Source organism: Lissotriton vulgaris, chromosome 2_1 (assembly GCF_964263255.1).
Source record: "Lissotriton vulgaris chromosome 2_1, aLisVul1.2, whole genome shotgun sequence".
In the NCBI taxonomy this organism is placed as follows: domain Eukaryota; kingdom Metazoa; phylum Chordata; class Amphibia; order Caudata; family Salamandridae; genus Lissotriton; species Lissotriton vulgaris.
This window is the reverse complement of record NC_141687.1, coordinates 817,372,288-817,391,512: the sequence shown is the minus strand read 5'-3', so window position 1 is coordinate 817,391,512 and position 19,225 is coordinate 817,372,288. Positions and strand designations below refer to the sequence as shown.

The 19,225-nt window shown below is 46.4% G+C and overlaps 1 protein-coding gene across 1 annotated transcript; it reads left to right on the top strand.

Annotated features, from left to right (window-relative positions):
- Window positions 1-12,909: 12,909 nt before the first annotated feature.
- LOC147731209 (zinc finger MYM-type protein 1-like) lies at window positions 12,910-15,291 on the top strand. Its single transcript, XM_086954165.1, has 2 exons — window positions 12,910-12,951; window positions 13,033-15,291. The coding sequence occupies exons 1-2, from the start codon at window positions 12,910-12,912 to the stop codon at window positions 15,289-15,291; spliced, it is 2,301 nt and encodes a 766-aa protein (XP_086810291.1).
- The last annotated feature ends 3,934 nt before the right edge of the window (window positions 15,292-19,225 follow it).

Genomic DNA, 19,225 nt, shown 5'->3' with positions numbered 1-19,225 from the left:
GATATAGAAAGAGACTTCTTCTTGTCATGTTTTGCGCAGTACAGGGTACTGTTCAATGAGATTCCTGAGAGAATGGTAATGCTAATGGTATTGTATAGCAAAGCAAATGGCTTTAACTTAATCAAAGGCGAGACCTATTGCATTTTTAATGCTTGTTTACAGCATATTGTTGCATCAACTCGGTGGTTCTTTGGCACAAAGTCCTCACTTTCAAGATCAATGCTGCATAAACAGTCAACAAACATGTAAAAAGGTAACAAAGAAGAAAAAATATATATAAAAAGTCAGCATTATAGCAAAATATGTGGCGATAACAGTGTGGTACATGGATGAGGCTTCAGATTCAGCAGAATATCTCCCGGGTTTTTCCATATTCTGTTAATGACATAATGTGCAAAACAAGGTGGACTTGATACTCAAAACCATCACAGCCACTAGGTAAGCCCTTGCAAGAGCAGACTAAAATGTGGTGCGAGATGATAAAAAGAAGCGGACGGAATAAGGAAAACATGGGCATATTTGTGAGCTCGTCTGGAAAAATTACAGTAACAGGTGAAAGACCAGGAGCTTAGCTACCATTAGGGCAGCAGGTGCAGTGGCACTGGGGCCTATTTAAAACCTGATACTGGTTGTTACTACTACCACAGCAGTCAAATGGCCATTTTATTTGCTTGCACTACACACCCTGGCATCCTTGCATAGCTACTGTGCAAGACCTTACTGAGACTGCCCACATTTTGGAGTAGGAGGAATGAGGTGATGAATGATGGTGAAAAAACATGTGTCTAGGAGGTTTACTAGGTGAAAACAAAGACCCTCATATAGTGACGTACAAGGAAAAATGGCTTTTTCAGACTGTTGTTCCTCAGTGACTAACTCGGTGGAGAGTGAATACGGAGTACTGACCCCTTCCCCTCCACTTGGTGCTTCCCCCAGGCCACCAGGTACACATTTCGAATTCTATGTATATTAAGGACGAATGTGATCTTACAAAAAAGCTATCAAAGCAGGTCACTTTCTAGTGGAAAATGGTAACAGAATTAAAAGAACAGTCCGGACAGGAAACTCTTACCACATACTTTAAGGTTTGTAAATATTCTCTGTAAATGGATGTGTTTGTCACAAATATTTAGTCAGACCCTCACCCATTAACTTAAATGGCATGCTTCATCATCAGATTGCTCCACATTCGTACGAGATTTTTAGTGGCACACATGGGCTCCTATATACTAGGAGTCTAGTATAGAGGTATATTTGGTATACCTTCTAGCAGTAGTGTTGGGATCCAAAAGATGAACACATAAAATTCCCTACAGATGACCCCCAAGTAATTTAATTGAAGGGAATCTGCGGAAGTATTAAGCACATAGTACGTATGTTTGATGAGGATAATTAGTGGTCCTCCTTCATCCTGGTCAGCATATTTCCTTTTAAAGCTCTGTTTATTATAATAACATTGTACTCACGTCATGGGCGAAATTCTCATATTCTAGGAGCCTGTAAAGGTATATATCAAGACTCACACCCATGCCTGGCTCCAAGAATTTTTATTTGGGTGGGCCAAGGGTGCATTTGGGTGGGCCACTGCGGGCTCGAATTGTCGCATATATGTCTAGGCAGGCCTGCTTCAGGGCCCTCCTCTATCTCTTCTTAGGCTTACAAGGCCCAGTAAAACTCATTCTTTTCCAAATCTCTTTTTAATGTTATCACTCTCAAAAAGTGTGTTTCCATGAAATGTTCCTTTGATGGGAAGAGGAGGTTTCTGAGGTGGGAATATCAGGCAAGTGACACTACTCAGGCTCCCTCTGTACTAGCCTTCAGGGAGAATCCCTCTGCATTACTACCTCCACCTGACCACGGACTCTGGAGCCCACTCCCTTACAGGCTTGATTATCCACTGCTCCTCTCCAGTGCACTTTATCTCACAGCTGACCTTGGGCCCCAGCTCCATATCAGGCACCATCGGGCTCCACTTTCATTTTTCCTGGTAAAAACATTAGTAAAATCACCTTCATACTTAACACCTTCAATATAGCAGTAAATATAATTAGCACGCACTTTAAAGTATGTTCCACAGTAGGCCCTTATGGCCCGACTGCTAATTAAATTAACAAAAACACAAAGGCCATGACAGGGCCGGCTTCAACGCTGATGCGTAGGTCTTTTTTGGCACTGCGCCAATAACCTCTTTCTCCGTAAAACCCTTTACCACCACCTTCTAATAGTGCTCCTCATCCCTCCATGACCCCCCTATTGACTTCTTCCTCGGATTCGCTCACTGCCACCCTCCACCAGTGCCCCTCATCTCTCTGTAGCCCCTCCCCCTCATGACCTCCTCCTCAAACTCCCTCACTACCATCCTCCACCAGCGCCCCTCCTCTCTCCATAGCCCCCCCTATTGAACTCCTCACCGGACTCCCTCACTACCACCCTCCACCAGTGCCCCTCATCTCTCCATATCCCCCCCTATTGACCTCCTCATCGGATTCCCTCACTACCACCCTCCACCAGTGCTCCTCATCTCTCTGTAGTCCCTTGCGCTCATGACCTCCTCCTCAGACTCCCTTACTACCACCCTCCATCAGTGTCCCTCATCTCTCCCTAGCTCCTCCCTCCACCCCATGACCTCTTCCTTGGATTTCCCTCACTACCACCCTCCATCAGTGCCCCTCATCTCTCCCTAGCTCCTCCCTCCACACCATGACCTCTTCCTCGGATTCCCTCACTGCCACCCTTCAAAAGAGCCCTTCATCAATCTGTAGCCCCTCCCCCTCATGACCTCCTCCTCAGACTCCCTCACTACCACCCTCCATCAATGCCCATCATCTCTCCCTAGCTCCTCCCTCCACCCCATGACCTCCTCCTTGGATTTCCCTCACTACCACCCTCCAACAGTGCCCCTCATCTTTCCACAGCCCCTCCCACTACCTCAGGTTCCCTCACTGCCACCCTCCACCAGCGCCCCTCATCTTTACGTAGCCAACCTCATATGCATTTCATTTGTTGTATAGCACTACTCATATCAGTGTAGTGTGTGTCAGTACTTTACACCACGCACACATTATACAGAGACAATGTATCATACAAGTATGTAAATCAGTCTACAGGGAATGTCACATAAGCCAATGAGGATTACAAGGTGTAGGAGTCACATGTCATCCATACTGGTGGGCAGTATATTTTAGGAGGGTTTGGTCTGGGGAAAGACAACCTAAGGATTTAAAGAGTATTCCATGGGGGTCAGCTTTACTGATAAAAATGTTTATCTGCCCAAACATACTCATTTTAGCAACATTAGAATAATGAAAGACTGGGGAAGTTCTAACTGTATCATAAAACGAAAAAAGCGAAGTCCTAACTATACTATTCATGTTTGTATGCAGCTCTTTGGGGACAGTTCATTGGTCACTGTCCTATGTTAGGATTGCAACTTCTGAACTGCAAATAACACAAGGATCTTTGTGACAAAGGCAGACACCCACTGAGCTATCCACATAAAATACAGTTCTTCTGCATTTAAAAACTACTAACAGACAAATGATTGCTCTCCAGCAGGATCATTAATTACCAGCGTTATCTGGGCATTTTGTATTGTCTGATTGTTGACCTGTATATCTGCCATGATAATGATAAAAACTGTTTAAATGAAGCACACACGAAGTATGTGTCCTGCTGGGTCTGTGTAGATTTTAAAAAGAAAAAAATGTAGTAACACGTTCTCTTACCTACTCCAGTAGTCAAACTTTGTGTCACAGCCTGATGTGATAAGCCGCTGCAGGGGTCAGGAAATGTGACTAGGAATAAACAAACTTCTTTTCTCCTGCACTGCATAGAAAAAGAAATATTAACGCAGCAGGACAATACTAGGCAAAGGTTACGAAAGGTTACCCATGTCAAAGAAATGATTTGTCGCCTCTTGCCATGCAGAGATGAAAGGGTGAAAAAATAAACAAAGCCTCATTAATATGTAAATGGTCTTTAACACCTTCAATGCAGATGACAAGCTCAGCTCTCATCAGCTACGGCGCTCGTATGCTGATGACGAGCTGAGCTCGTCATGTAACGCGGTATTTTAAAAAACGCCGGACACAGCGGGAAAAGCCGCCACAGCGATGCGGTTAAAGACCTGTGAAGTACTCGGGTGCGGCTGCGATCCTCTCTAAAACTGTCTGTGTGGAAGCTGTCTCAGCCCGGGCTGACACACACGACCTGTGCGTTGCACGCCTGCCTTCAAGCCCCCTACTGCGAGGGCCCAGGCTCCTGCTTGGGTGAACCAGGCTCATGATTGGGTGGGCCTGGCCCACCTGGCCCACCCGCTAGAACCGGCCTGCTCACACCTGTAGGAAATTAGAACAATAATCTCCGAAGTCGCAACGCACACTCGTTTGGTGTAATATTGTGTACTACAAAACACGTGCACCGTCCTAACTGCAAATACGCAATAAAAATATGTAAATATCCCTAATAATAGTGGCTATAACCAAGTGAAAATGTGCAAAGTGTGTACGCCAGGGGGTCGGCATTTAGTAAGTAAAAGGCTGGCTTACCTTGAGGGCGACGTGTTCATCCCGAGCTCACAGTCCTAAAGTTTGCTTCGTTGCTTTTTTATTAGGTCTAGCAGACCTAAAAAGCAGGCGAAGCCTGCTTGTCTGCGAAGACATCTTTTGCTGGCGTGTCTGGAGGAATGTGAGACAGCGATCGCCCACGCGCTTCGCTGTCTCAGATTCCTCCTCGAGGGCGAGCACGTCACCGTGCACATCCCCTTCCTCGCATTCTATCTCAATCACACACAGTCACGCATGCGCACACACATTCCCTCGCGCACACACGCACACGCGCACACACTCCCCCCCCCCCTCCCCCCCCCCCCCCGGCTTACACACAGGCAGGCACGGAGTCTCCTACGGGGGACTCTAAATTCACATCAGCCCTGGGCCCCACTCACCGGCTGCTCTCTTCCGGCGGGGCTCCTCTCGCGCTCTGCTCCTCACGGCGCGTCTCCTCTTCTGGATCGGGGCTCCCTCAGGTCAGAGGAGCCCCGCAACAGGCGCCACACTCCTCCTTCTCCCCGGGCCCCCTCCTGGGGACCCGGGCTACCCAGGACCGGCAGGGCGCTCCATGCGCCGGCAGGCCTTCTTCTCACGGACATCAGGAGGCGGGACTTCCGGTCGGCCGCGAGCGGATTGGCCGGCCGGGCAAGAGCTTCCGGGTCGCAGCGGGCAGCGCGGCGGCCCGTTTTTCATTGGTTTGTATTTCCGGCTTTGCTAAATAAACGGATGGTTTACGTTCTTCTTCATTTTCAGGCTGGTTAGGCTCTGCTATCGGACTGGGACCAGCCCATCCGTATTTTCGCCCCATTGCTCGTTGTCAATCACTTTCACTTGCTGGTTTATTTTTCTGTTCTTTTCATTATGTTTTAGCGGGATGGAGTTTGTTAAGCTAGAATGTTTTTCTGTTGTAAAACTTTGATTTGAAATGGCACAGCTGCTCCGTGGTACGGCTGCAGCACCCCATTGTCTTGCCGACATGTTTTATGGGTGCATCCAACAGCTCATGGGCGTAGGAACTGTGGGGGACGCGGGGGACATATCCCCCCCAGATTTTGGAGTGGGGGGACACGGGGGACTAGGGTGGGGGTCCGAGGGGTTAAACAAATTTCCCCGCTACCTCCTGAGATTGGCAGGCCATCAGCCAGGCCATCAGCGCTGAGCCAAACAAAGAGTTCAAAAGGGCAGTGGCAGGGGGGCGAGTGGCCTCTGACGTCACCTTATGCTGTGACTATCGGATCAATGGCCCTGCACTTGACCTGGCGCCTCTCCAGTTACCTGTCTGTGAGCCGCCAATGATCCGATAGTCACAGCATAAGGTGACGTCAGGGGCCACTCGCCCCCCTGCCTCTGCCCTTTTGAAGTCTATGTGTGGCGCAGCACCCCTGAGGCTCCAGGAATGATTTAATTCGCACCTCAGCTGCCTGTAGCCAGCCAGTGCTCTGGTTGATTAGCTGGCTGACCTGACCTCGTCGTGGACTCCTCGCCCCGTGTCTGTTGCCGGCTAAAAAACGAAGGGCTGCAGGCAGCAGCACGCTCTGACGCTCGGTAACTTGTAAGTAGGGGCAAGGCCGGGACTGGACTGCCCTAGACCATGCACAAAAAAGAGGACTAGGTGAGGAGAAGACGTCCCTGGCCTCACCCTCTCCCAGGTAAGTGCAGTTTACTTTAAATTGAAACAGATATTGAACAGGGTCTCTTTTGGGCTCTCTATTCATGCCCTTAACTTTAACGCTTTTAACATTCAATGTTCAGAAATCGTGCCCTGAGTGCCAGTAAAGACTTCATTGACTACAACACTGCATAATTATTGAACAATAAATGTTAAAACATTTATGGAGATCCTCAGTGATCTAGTGCTCATTATTTATATTTCATGAGTTTACTCAATGCTGCAACTCGAAGAGTTTTATAATTGAAAGATCATGTGTTTTTTGTATTTTTTTTGCAGTCGGATATTGCTCTGCTATAATGCTTTCTTTGAACTGAGTCACCTCCTGTGTTTATGAGACTACCATGATTGAGATTGGTTTGTTTTTGGTGTCACACTATGGTGCTTACTTTGAACTGAATAGTCTGCAGGTGTTCATAACGGGCCACATAACAGAGCTCCTGAAATGAGGCTGAAGGGCTCGGAGTGTCGAACAATAGGGCAAGAAGGTGTTATAAATATATGACATCCAGTCCTTGGCCTCTCTGAAGAGCAAGGAGGGCTGTTACACTGCATTGCCAGGGGCGCCTAGTGACATTTGAAAGTGGTGGGGGTGTGGGGTTTACAAGTTGTGACTGAGTGGAGTCTGGAGTGCAGCCTGAGCCTCGGCTCTGCCTCGCCCTCACCTCTGCTGCCAGTGCTGCTTTTTTATTTTTTTTATTTATAGTGCGTGAAAGCCCTCTCCTCGTCGCTTTTTTGTTTAAATTGTGCCCAGTATGTTCTGTCTTAATTCCGCACTTTGAATAACTCCCGATAACAAAGGGCCCTTTCACGCCGTGTTTCTGTAATTATTAGATTGGAATTGTGTAAATGTCACCGCGGACTAGTGTTTGCAGGCCCGTCTCTAAATTCGACTATTCATGGGCATTGTGGCTCAATATTCTTGCTTAAATGTGATACTTTTCTAATTATCTGAATGTGGCTTACAAAGTAGATTTAGTTTTATGAGCGCGGACGTGAGAAATCTAACCTCATAAGGACTGGGAATTAATCAGACGGCTGCTTACAAGGCTTTCAAGGGGTGAATGAAATATCTGCGAGGTAGGAAGATGGGGAAAGATTTTGGAGATTGTTGTGTGAAAATGGACATTTGTGTGTTTTTAATGCATAGGCTGGGATTGCTAGCGCTACCTTCTGTTCTGTCATTCTTGGCACTGTCCATTTGTGAGCAGCGTCCCGCACCGTTGTTCTTGGCATGCAGTCAGTGCAGTGAGTGTATACATCGCGGCCCCAGGTCACCTCACACAGCCGCAGCTCCGCACACACTTTTGGTTCTCTGGGCACACCAGGTGCAGGTCTCTTCTCGGGCCCGGCGCGGCGCAGCCCAGCCGCAGATTGGACACTTGTATAATGCTCTGTGTTGACGTGCTGTAGTGTTCTTTAAGAACTCTGAGGAAGCCTTTTGGAAATTTTCAAGACTTGCTTCCTTAAACTACTGTGATAGTTAAGACTGTCAATGTTTTCAGTATAACTAGATTCGTACTGACACATCTGACATTAGGTCAAAAGGTTTTTTTTTTATATTCATTTAGGGGATGGTGCTAGACATTGCTGTATTACATTGTGTATTCAGATTTGTCAGTGTGTGAAATGATATGTGATCACCTTATGCCTACACTGTAATTTTCATAGTGTATTTTCATTTAAAAGGCAGGGGCGGCTGGTGACATTTGAAAGTGGTGTGGCGTAAATACTGCACTGTGTCGAGCTCGCGCAGCGAGCAAGGCCCAACCACCTATGGGGGATTCGGGGGTTCTCCCACGAGAACATTTTGAAAAAAGAGTGGGCAAATGGTGCATTCTTAAGCACATTTGAGAAAGCGGTATCTTGGCCAGTACATCTCTGGGAGTAGCCAGACAAGTCTCTTTGCACGTGCACAGATACATCTCTCCCCCTGCATTCACATAGGCACAGTCACCCTGCACTCATAGACCCATTACTCACCCTTCCCTGACACATCACTAAGCCAGCATTCACCCATCCACATCACTCACTCTGGACTCACACAGGCACACTGCTCAACCTGCACTCACACAGACATCACTCACCCTGGACTCCCACAGGCACACTGCTCACCCTGCGCTCACACAGACATCACTCACCCTCCAATGCACTGTCACAGACATCACTCACACAGGCACACTGCTCACCCTGCGCTCACACAGACATCACTCACCCAGGACTCACACAGGCACACTGCCCACCCTGCGCTCACACAGACATCACTCACCCAGGACTCACACAGGCACAATGCTCACCCTATACTCACACAGACATCACTCACCCAGGACTCACACAGGCACACTGCTCCCCCTGCACTCACACAGACATCACACACCCTGGACTCACACAGGCACACTGCTCACCCTATACTCACACAGACATCACTCACCCAGGACTCACACAGGCACACTGCTCACCCTATACTCACACAGACATCACTCACCCAGGACTCACACAGGCACACTGCTCACCCTGTACTCACACAGACATCACTCACCCAGGACTCACACAGGCACACTGCTCACCCTATACTCACACAGACATCACTCACCCTGGACTCACACAGGCACACTGCTCACCCTGCGCTCACACAGACATCACCGACCCTGCACTGTCACAGACATCACTCACACAGGCACACTGCTGACCCTGCGCTCACACAGACATCACTCACCCAGGACTCACACAAGCACACTGCTCACCCTATACTCACACAGACATCACTCACCCTGGACTCACACAGGCACACTGCTCACCCTATACTCACACAGACATCACTCACCCTGGACTCACACAGGCACACTGCTCCCCCTGCGCTCACACAGACATCACTCACCCTGCGCTCACACAGACATCACTCACCCTGGACTCACACAGAGATCACTCACACAGGCACACTGCTGACCCTGCGCTCACACAGACATCACTCACCCAGGAATCACACAGGCACAATGCTCACCCTATACTCACACAGACATCACTCACCCTGGACTCACACAGGCACACTGCTCACCCTGCGCTCACACAGACATCACCGACCCTGCACTGTCACATACATCACTCACACAGGCACACTGCTGACCCTGCGCTCATACAGACATCACTCACCAGGACTCACGCAGGCACACTGCTCACCCTATACTCACACAGACATCACCGACCCTGCACTGTCACAGACATCACTCACACAGGCACACTGCTGACCCTGCGCTCACACAGACATCAGTCACCCTGGACTCACACAGGCACACTGCTCACCCTGCACTCACATAGACATCACTCACCCAGGACTCACACTGGCACACTGCTCACCCTATACTCACACAGACATCACTCACCCAGGACTCACACAAGCACACTGCTCACCCTATACTCACACAGACATCACTCACCCTGGACTCACACAGGCACACTGCTCACCCTATACTCACACAGACATCACTCACCCTGGACTCACACAGGCACACTGTTCCCCCTGCGCTCACACAGACATCACTCACCCTGCGCTCACACAGACATCACTCACCCTGGACTCACACAGAGATCACTCACACAGGCACACTGCTGACCCTGCGCTCACACAGACATCACTCACCCAGGAATCACACAGGCACAATGCTCACCCTATACTCACACAGACATCACTCACCCTGGACTCACACAGGCACACTGCTCACCCTGCGCTCACACAGACATCACCGACCCTGCACTGTCACATACATCACTCACACAGGCACACTGCTGACCCTGCGCTCATACAGACATCACTCACCAGGACTCACACAGGCACACTGCTGACCCTATACTCACACAGACATCACCGACCCTGCACTGTCACAGACATCACTCACACAGGCACACTGCTGACCCTGCGCTCACACAGACATCAGTCACCCTGGACTCACACAGGCACACTGCTCACCCTGCACTCACATAGACATCACTCACCCAGGACTCACACAGGCACACTGCTCACCCTATACTCACACAGACATCACTCACCCAGGACTCACACAGGCACACTGCTCACCCTGCACTCACACAGACATCATTCACCCTTCAATGCACTGCACTCAATAGGTTTCATGTCTTTCAGCCTGTCTAGGCCCGACATTGCCTGGTGACAGACTCCAGTACATAACACCACGTCAGCTGGGCCCTCTGAGCAGCTGGGGGTGCTCAGCACAGACCAAGAATGCAAGCAGCCCCCCCGCCCCCACAGACACTGGTGTTATTGTAGGCTGTTCGTCACTGCAACACCCTTCACTGCAAAGGAAAGTGGGACTGTGCTGGTATTCAGCCACTTTTTCCTGTTCCTTGGTATCTGGCTTTTTTCTTGAGCTCATCACTTTAGTCCCTTCGCCCACCCTTGAGTTGTATCCAAAAGCCTCAACGGTGAAGCCCAGCCATGTGGGCTGGTGCTGCTGTGAGCTAAATGTATTGGCATGCAGCTTAGACAACGGTGAAACTTGCCATTCCGTACTTAATTGGTCTTATTTCACAGGTATGACATGACAGTGACATCGTCCGGGAAGGGGGGGGTGGGGGGAATTACTACTACTAAAACAGCAATGAAATCAGCTGACATGAAAAAATAGAATGATCCAGAAAACCAAAATCCTGTTGTGATTGGATATGTTCTGTGACACACATTACATGGGTTTTTATAAGACATGTGAAAAACACATGACTTTAGTTTTGGTTAAAATTCTTAATTTAGGGGAACAATTAATAATTTAAGGAATAAGTTACTTCCAGTGAATTTTGACATTTTTACACATACCTCCAGTCTCTGCAAAGATTTTGCCTCGTTAGTACCAGTGTAACATACAAATGCAGCAATGAGAAAGGTGACCAGTCAACCTTTGCAAAGGGCCCTCCACTTTGCAGCATCATAAGTCACATTTTTGTAATTTTTGATCCCGGTGAGCTACAAACCATTTTTTAGTTAAAATTGTCAGATTATTTAGCAGATGATGAATTATGGGGCAAATATGGTACACCTATAATTATGTGCAAAACATTTCCAAACTAGGATATTTTGATATTCATATTTGAACTGCGTAAAAGAGAAAAGTACTGATAAATAATAAAGACATTTTCAAAAAAATGAAAAAAAAAAAAAAAGAGAAAAGTACTGATGACAGAAACTGCTTGGCTCAGAGACAAATGGCGTGTGGTTCCACTTTTAAGCGTATTTGGGACATTCAGTGATTGGAAACATATCCCATTATGTGAATGTACTTTAATGTCAATAACTCATATTAAACCTTAAATAAGCATGTGTGGCTATTGGTTGAATTAGATAGCATAGTAGTTTGTAACTGGTCAGTGAAATGTCAAACAAGTACTAAAAATAGGGAAGCTTTGCTCTTTCTGGCCACACCTCTGCAGGGGTCACACCTATCGTACAAACAATGAACATAGTATTTGCACAATTTTTTATTTGATTTTTAAGTCTGGGAACTGGCAACTTGGTACTCACTCCATTACATATTTTGGGAGCAAGGGCAGGCTATGGCAGAGTACTGGTGCAATAAAGGCTAGAGGTTCCATGCACCATGTTTGAGCCTTCGTGCATCTCACACACACTTACACTCTCTCATAGTTCTGTGTTTCACAATTCTCTATTGCTCTCAAAACTATGTGGATTTTTACATCTGATGGTATCTTGGCTCAGGATACTGCTAGTGAAGATTTTGCCTCAAGTCCCTCAGTTTCATTTCTTTGTACTTGTCAACATTTAGCAACTGAGCAGGATCATCTTAGTACCGAATTTGAGTAGCCAGCACCTCTTCCAAGTCCACAGACTGATCTCCGGCTCACCTGAACCATTGTCTGATGGTAAGTCTCCAGAGTCCCAGGGCAGAAGGAAACGCAGCACTATCAGCCGTCGGAATCCAGTAGTCAGTCCGACCAGCAACTTACTGCCAGTGAGCGGATCAAGAAAATCGCAAAAGAGGGCTACGGCTGCCACTACTACTGCTAATAAGTAAGTGCACTATAGTATTGTCTAGCGTAAAAAAATAACGATTTCTTGGCCAATCTGTTTGGATACTTTTTGTCAGATTGTGGTAAAGCACTCCCTTTCTCAGCATCACATTATTTGTGCATTTTTTCTTTCTATGCTATGTTCTGAACAATTCTGTAGTACAGTACTTGTATTACTCAGACCAAAAGCCTTACAATGTATTATAATTTTCCCCAACAGATTATTTTTACTACAAGTACAACAATACTTCGCTTTTGCAAACCTGCTTGGTCACATTGCCTCTCATCTACAGCTAAAAGAGATTTTTCAGGTAGGTTCCTTTGCCACCATAAAACATATACTGCAGTGTCTTATGTATTGCTGAAACACTTTAGTCAGGTAAGATGCCGACTAGAATGCTCTTCTTGCTGTGGAAACCTAAAGGTGGTATAAAAGAACTGTGAAGCCTTTGCACATGCATCATTTCCCCTCACTGTTGCACTACATTGGAAGAGGATCCTTATACTGGAGGCAGGTTTTGCCCCTAACACTCCCTGTGTTGATTGCATGGGAGAGTGCACACAAAAGATTGTTTGCAACTTTTAAACTGCAGGTAAATATTCTGTATGTCCCCAAATTGCAACTGCTACAAACGTATTTGTTCCTTTTTTCTTAGAATGGATATCCGGAAATTCTTTGCCAAGAAACAGCCCAGTGAAGTGAACCTATATTCAGACAACTCAGAAATTGACTCGATTCACAGTGATGATATGTCAGAACTGCAGCCTGCATTTCAATAGGGAGTTGGGGCCACAAATTTAGAAATATCAAGTAATTGCACACCACTCCCAAGAACATTTTGTGGAGTTGTCACTGCCTCAGACGAATCAAGCAACAGTTCTTATGCATCAACAACTAGTCTTCAGGATACAGAGGAAACACTTGTAAGCACAGTGGCACCAAACCAACCCCACGAGAACACATTGCCAGTTCAAATCATTGTAACACAGTCACAAATGAAGAAAAAACGCATTCTACATTTTCAAGGAAGATGGTTCCAGGATTTTCCCTGGCTTCATTACAGCAGTAGAGTGGCAGGAGTACTATACTTTCACTGTGCAAAGGCTAAGTCACTGAAATTGACTGAGCTTTCCAAGAACTCAGAGGAGGCATTTTGCAGCACCGGTTACACCAACTGGAAGAAGGCAATAGAACGGTTCAAAAAGCACCAGACCAGTTATGCTCATTCATATGCTGTGAGTCAACTAGTACAGTATAGGGGAGGCCAGTCAATCAATCAACAGTTATCACAGCAAGCCCAACAACAACAGAAAGAAGCCTGGCTTTGTCTTAACAAAATCATTCATACCATAGCTCTTCTGGCAAAACAAGGCCTTGCACTACGAGGTCATGATGACAGCAATGGAAATTTCCGTCAATTTCTTAGTGCACGAGCAGAGGATGTACCTTCTTTGAAACAGTGGATTACTGCAAATCGAGCAGAATATCTCAGCCCAGATATCCAAAATGAAGTTCTTCAATTATTGTCCCATGCAATTTTGCATCAAATCCGTAAAAATATTGGTGACAATCCATACGCAGTAATTGTTGATGGCACACAGGATATATCTGGTCAGGAACAAGAAAGCTTTTGTATTCGTTACATTGACCAAGATCTGTATCCTCATGAGGATTTTATTGGACTGTATCAGGCTGATAATACCACTGGTACTGCAATTGCTACAATTGTCAAAGATGTTTTATGCCGTCATGGTCTTTCTCTGTCAAAGTTGAGAGCACAAACATATGATGGTGTAGCAAACATGGCAGGGAAATACCATGGTGCACAAGCATTAATACGCCAAGAACAACCACTTGCTCTTTATGTCCATTGTGGAGCACATTGTACAAATCTGGTGATGCAGGCTGCAGCACATAAATGTTCCATAATGGAAGATGCACTACTTTATGTCCACGAACTTGGTAATCTGTTTGGGCAATCTATGACATGCCGTACCATATTCTCAGACCTCATCCAACACAGCGTAGAAGGCCCTGCAAATGTGTTAAAAATAAAGCCTCTGTGTCCAACACGCTGGACGGTCCGTGTGAAAGCTGTAAAAAAAGTAATGGATAGTTATGAACCTATTCTGGAAACCCTAGAACACTTATCAACATCCAAGTCCAGTGGCGATGTGTCTGCTCGTGCTCGTGGTATGCTGGCACAGTTTCAGAGAGGAACAACTGTCCTAGGTCTTCAGATTGCTCTCCAAGTACTGCAGCTTCTGGAATGTTTGAATATTTCCTTGCAAGGACGCCAGCAAACAATATCTGGGCTACTAGCTGCTGTTAATGTAACAAAAAATGCAATACTGAAGCTCCGTAGTGAAGAGTCGTTTGACAGTCTGCTCAGTGCCAATAACCACATGATTGCTAAGTACCAACTTAATGCCATTGAAGTGCCACGACTGCGCCGAATCCCTAAACGGATAGATGGTGGAGCAGCAGAAACTTTTCATCCTGCAACCGTTAGGGACTACTATCGTCCTCAGTATTTTGAACTTTTAGATACTGTTTCTCTTCAGCTCACTCAGCGTTTTGACCAGGAAGGCATCCATACATATGAAAAACTTGAACAAGTGCTTTTAACAGGCAATGGCATTGACTCTCTTGATCAGTACAAAGAAACAGAACCTTTGCTGCTCTCTGCTCAATTGACCATGTTATTAAGTATGTTCAAGTACTCTTCAGTCCCAGAACTGGCAGACATTCTCAGAAAAATGCTTCCAGGAGAGAGAGCTTTCTTTTCACAGGTTGAAAAGCTATTACAGATTCTTTTAGTTATACCAGTATCATCTTGTGAGGCTGAGAGAAGTTTCAGTGGTCTCCGCCGATTGAAAAATTGGTTAAGATCAACTATGTCTCAAAAAAGACTGAATCATGTTGCCATATGCAACATACATAAAGAGATGATGGACTCAGTTGACCTGCATAGAATAGCGAAAGAATTTGTCCTCTGCAATGAACGGCGCAAGAAATTATTTGGCTTTCCAAAATAAAGTTCATAATTTTAAAACAGATTCCGGCAGCAAGAAAAACAATTTCTAATTTGTCATATTGCATTTTGAGATGTAGGAATGTCGCTAAGAGCGTTTAGTTTATTATTACTTTTTTTGTCCCGCCTTTGTTTTCTTTGTGCATGAAGATGCAAGATTCATATACATATTTTTTTTCCCATTTGGTCTTTATTGTGAATGTAAATAAAAATAAAGCATACTTGCAGACTGTGACTACTTGCCTGTCTTTCTCAATATTTCTCTTCCTAACTATGCGATTGTATACGTTTAACGCGCGTACGGTCTCGCACAATGGGTGATTTGTATAGGGTCACTGGAAAGTCCCCAAGGTTGACCCTGTCCCCCCCAGAAATTTAGTGTCTCCTACGCCCATGCAACAGCTGATCACAGCCTTTGCCCTACATTTGGTTGCGATGTGCTCTTCATCCAACTGAAAACGTGTTACCGTGCATCCCGCCTTCGTCCAGCCTGCTCCTCGCCGTTCTCTGCTCATCAGTTCTCCTTCCCTCCCTCCTCTTTCTGGTTCATTTTGCCCTTTCCCTCGCATACACTAAATCCCTCGCCACCTCGTATATCCATCTGCCCTTTCTGTCTCCAAGTTCTCCTTTGATTGTTTTTCCCCTCCTTGCTGCCTCGTTTTAGTCCCATCTGCTTCGGACTGGGACCAGCCCATCCATATTTTCGCACCATTGCTCGTTTTCAATCGCTTTCACTTGCTGGTTTATTTTTCTGTTCTTTTCATTATGTTTTAGCGGGATGGAGTTTGTTAAGCTAGAATGTTTTTCTGTTGTAAAACTTTGATTTGAAATGGCACAGCTGCTCCGTGGTACGGCTGCAGCACCCCATTGTCCTGCCGACATGTTTTATGGGTGCATCCAACAGCTGATCACAGCCTTTGCCCTACATTTGGTTGCGATGTGCTCTTCATCCAACTGAAAACGTGTTACCGTGCATCCCGCCTTCGTCCAGCCTGCTCCTCGCCGTTCTCTGCTCATCAGTTCTCCTTCCCTCCCTCCTCTTTCTGGTTCATTTGGCCCTTTCCCTCTCATACACTAAATCCCTCGCCACCTCGTATATCCACCTGCCCTTTCTGTCTCCAAGTTCTCCTTTGATTGTTTTTCCCCTCCTTGCTGCCTCGTTTGAGTCCCATCTTCTTTCTCTCTCTCACTTCCTCACTTTTCTCACCCAGTTTCTCTCTCCTCACTTCTAGCTTCCAATCGTCTTGGCTCCTTCGCTCTCTGCCCCCACCGCCTCCATCTTGCTCCCCTCGTCCGTGCAAACCCTTCAATAAAGGCTTCAAACCTGTTTGGAACTGTGAAGCAAACATTACTCCAGGGTTTGTCTTTTGGGAGGCAAGCTGGACAAAACCGAGCCAGCATGCTGCAGACTGATTCAATCAGCATTAGTGCTGTGTCGTCCTTCTGACAGGTAGGCCAAGCTGCACAAGAGCTGTACTCAGGTGACTGGGAGTTGTGTTGGATTGAATAAGATGGGTCTGTTTTGCAAAAACCATGGACTCTGTCGGAGAATTGAGCCTTAAGAGCAAATAGGTTTTAGCAGAATTGTGTCAGCTTCCCAGGAGCTTTACCTGAATAGTTTTTTTTGGCAGTTTTGTATAGCAGAACTCAACCCGAAGGTATTGGAACACTTTACATAAGCACCAGTTACAATACCAAAGTACACATTCATTTTTGGTAGGCACAGGGCATTAAGTCATTTTCCTAAAATTACATGATGATTAAGTCGATGCCGAGACTCAAAGTCTGCAGCTCTGGACCTTATGCCACATCCTCTAGTTGCCTTTGTTTTTAATGTTCACTTCATAGTTGTTTCAACCATTATGTGTGTTAACTGTCTGTCCTGGGCGCTCCAATGTTAGGCTTTTTTTGTCGTACAATACCAGATAACCACTGTTTAAACTATTGCAACCATGGAATCCTGGTAGTACTTATTTCAGATATTTGCAATTTGGTATGTAGGGGGAATAAAGTAATTTCCCCAGAATCAGAGTAATTTCTTCAAGTGTTGCAAGTAAAAATCTCACCTAAATATTCAGTTCCAAGGTGGCCTGTGTTGTCCTCCATCCTGTTACATTTCATTGGCAGTACTGTGTTTTTTTTTGCATATTGGCAGTTTTGTTTAGACTAGAGAGTGAAATAATTTGCCTAGTGTCGTGCGTTTCTTGTTTTTTGTATTACAGACGTGAGCTGCATCTGGACCGCGTTAGAAGTGCTGAGCCAACATATTTACTGTTTGTGAGCAACAAAGGCTAGTTTTACTTACAGCTGACAACCCCACGCTGCGCTGTACTATCTGGAGCAGCAGCTTTAAAATAGGATTTTCTGATGTGCTCACCCACACCCCTAAGCAGTGCCCACGTAGCGCGTGCCACTTTCCAGCCTTCCCCACCAGAAGACGGGCCAGAGTTTTAGCATTGATGCGGAACCCAAGCATTCATTGCCTCCTGCCTTCTTATCAAGTTGCAGTCAAACTGAAAGCAAATTATTCCTGTCACCATTTCTGTTCCTCTGCGTTTTTACTGTTTTTAAAGAAAATGTGTGAAACGCATCTCTCAGCGAGAGTCGGGCTTCCTTATCGCTGGAATGTCTGATTACAGAATACCACTTTCCTGCGACAAGCCAACAGCGCGCGCAGGCCATCCAGGGCAAAGCATCTCTCACCCACACATCTAACCACCCTCTTACCCACTCATATCACCATCCTCTCATCCATTTATCCATCCTTTCACCCACGTATTCAATCATCCTCTCACTCATTCATTATTCTATCCACCCAACCATCCATCTTTCACCCATCCACAAATGCATCCTTCTAGCCACCCATCCATCTTTCACCCACTCAGTGTTCATCCTTTCACCCATTCATCCATCCATCCATCTTTTCACCCACTCATACACCCATCCTCACAAATGTATCCATGATTTCATGCACCCACTCATCCATATATACTTTTATCAACCCATTCTTTCACCAGCTCATCCATCCATCCTTTTTCCCTTTTTAGGGCTCGCCCCTATTCCATTCCGTAAGGAATAACCCACAGCAATGCCGAGAGCTTGTTGTTTATAGTCTCCATTTACCACATGTTTATTGTGGCTTTAGTTCAGGGATTACCATAGTAACACGTGTACCCCACTGGGATTTACATGGTCTGTTGGCCACTCGCTCATTATGGCTCCGTCTGAGATGGATTCCCAGTCATGGTGTGCTAGACTGTGGCTTGAGGGCACCGTGAGCCTTGTGTTTAATTTTGCTTCATCTTAGATTTCCGTAGATATATGTATGCTGCGCTTTGGGTTTGCCTAGCTCTATCTTTAGCTCTTGCGGACTTTGTAGTGTGTTTATGAGGTTGTGCAGTAGAGCATGTAGTGTGTGTCTATGTCTTACAGACTGCTTCGGAGTCCAGCAGAAGGATCATTTGCTCTCCATGCAATGTGCTTATTGTCTATCTATGACAAATTGTCTGCAGATCTGATCGGGGCGATGTTCACAGCTCTGCCGCTGCAGTGTGTTCAGAGAGAGCACATCCAGTCTTCAGGTCTGTAACTAGTGACTAATTCCAGCCTTGGTCGGAGTAGAGAGTATACAAATGTCAAGATCGACTAGCTACAATGATGTCTCCCATGCAACCATTTACTTCGGACCCTCACCCACCCTCACCCACCCCCTCACCCTCACAACCCTCTCACCCTCACTCACACCCTCACACCCTCTCACCCTCACTCACCCTCACACCCTCACAAAACTCTCACCCTAGCTCACCCTCACCCCCTCACTCACCCTCACCCTAACACACCCCCTCACCCTCATTCACCCTCACACACCACCTCACCCTCGTTCACCCTCTCACCCACCCTCTCACACACCCTCTCACCCTCACACACACTCCCACCCA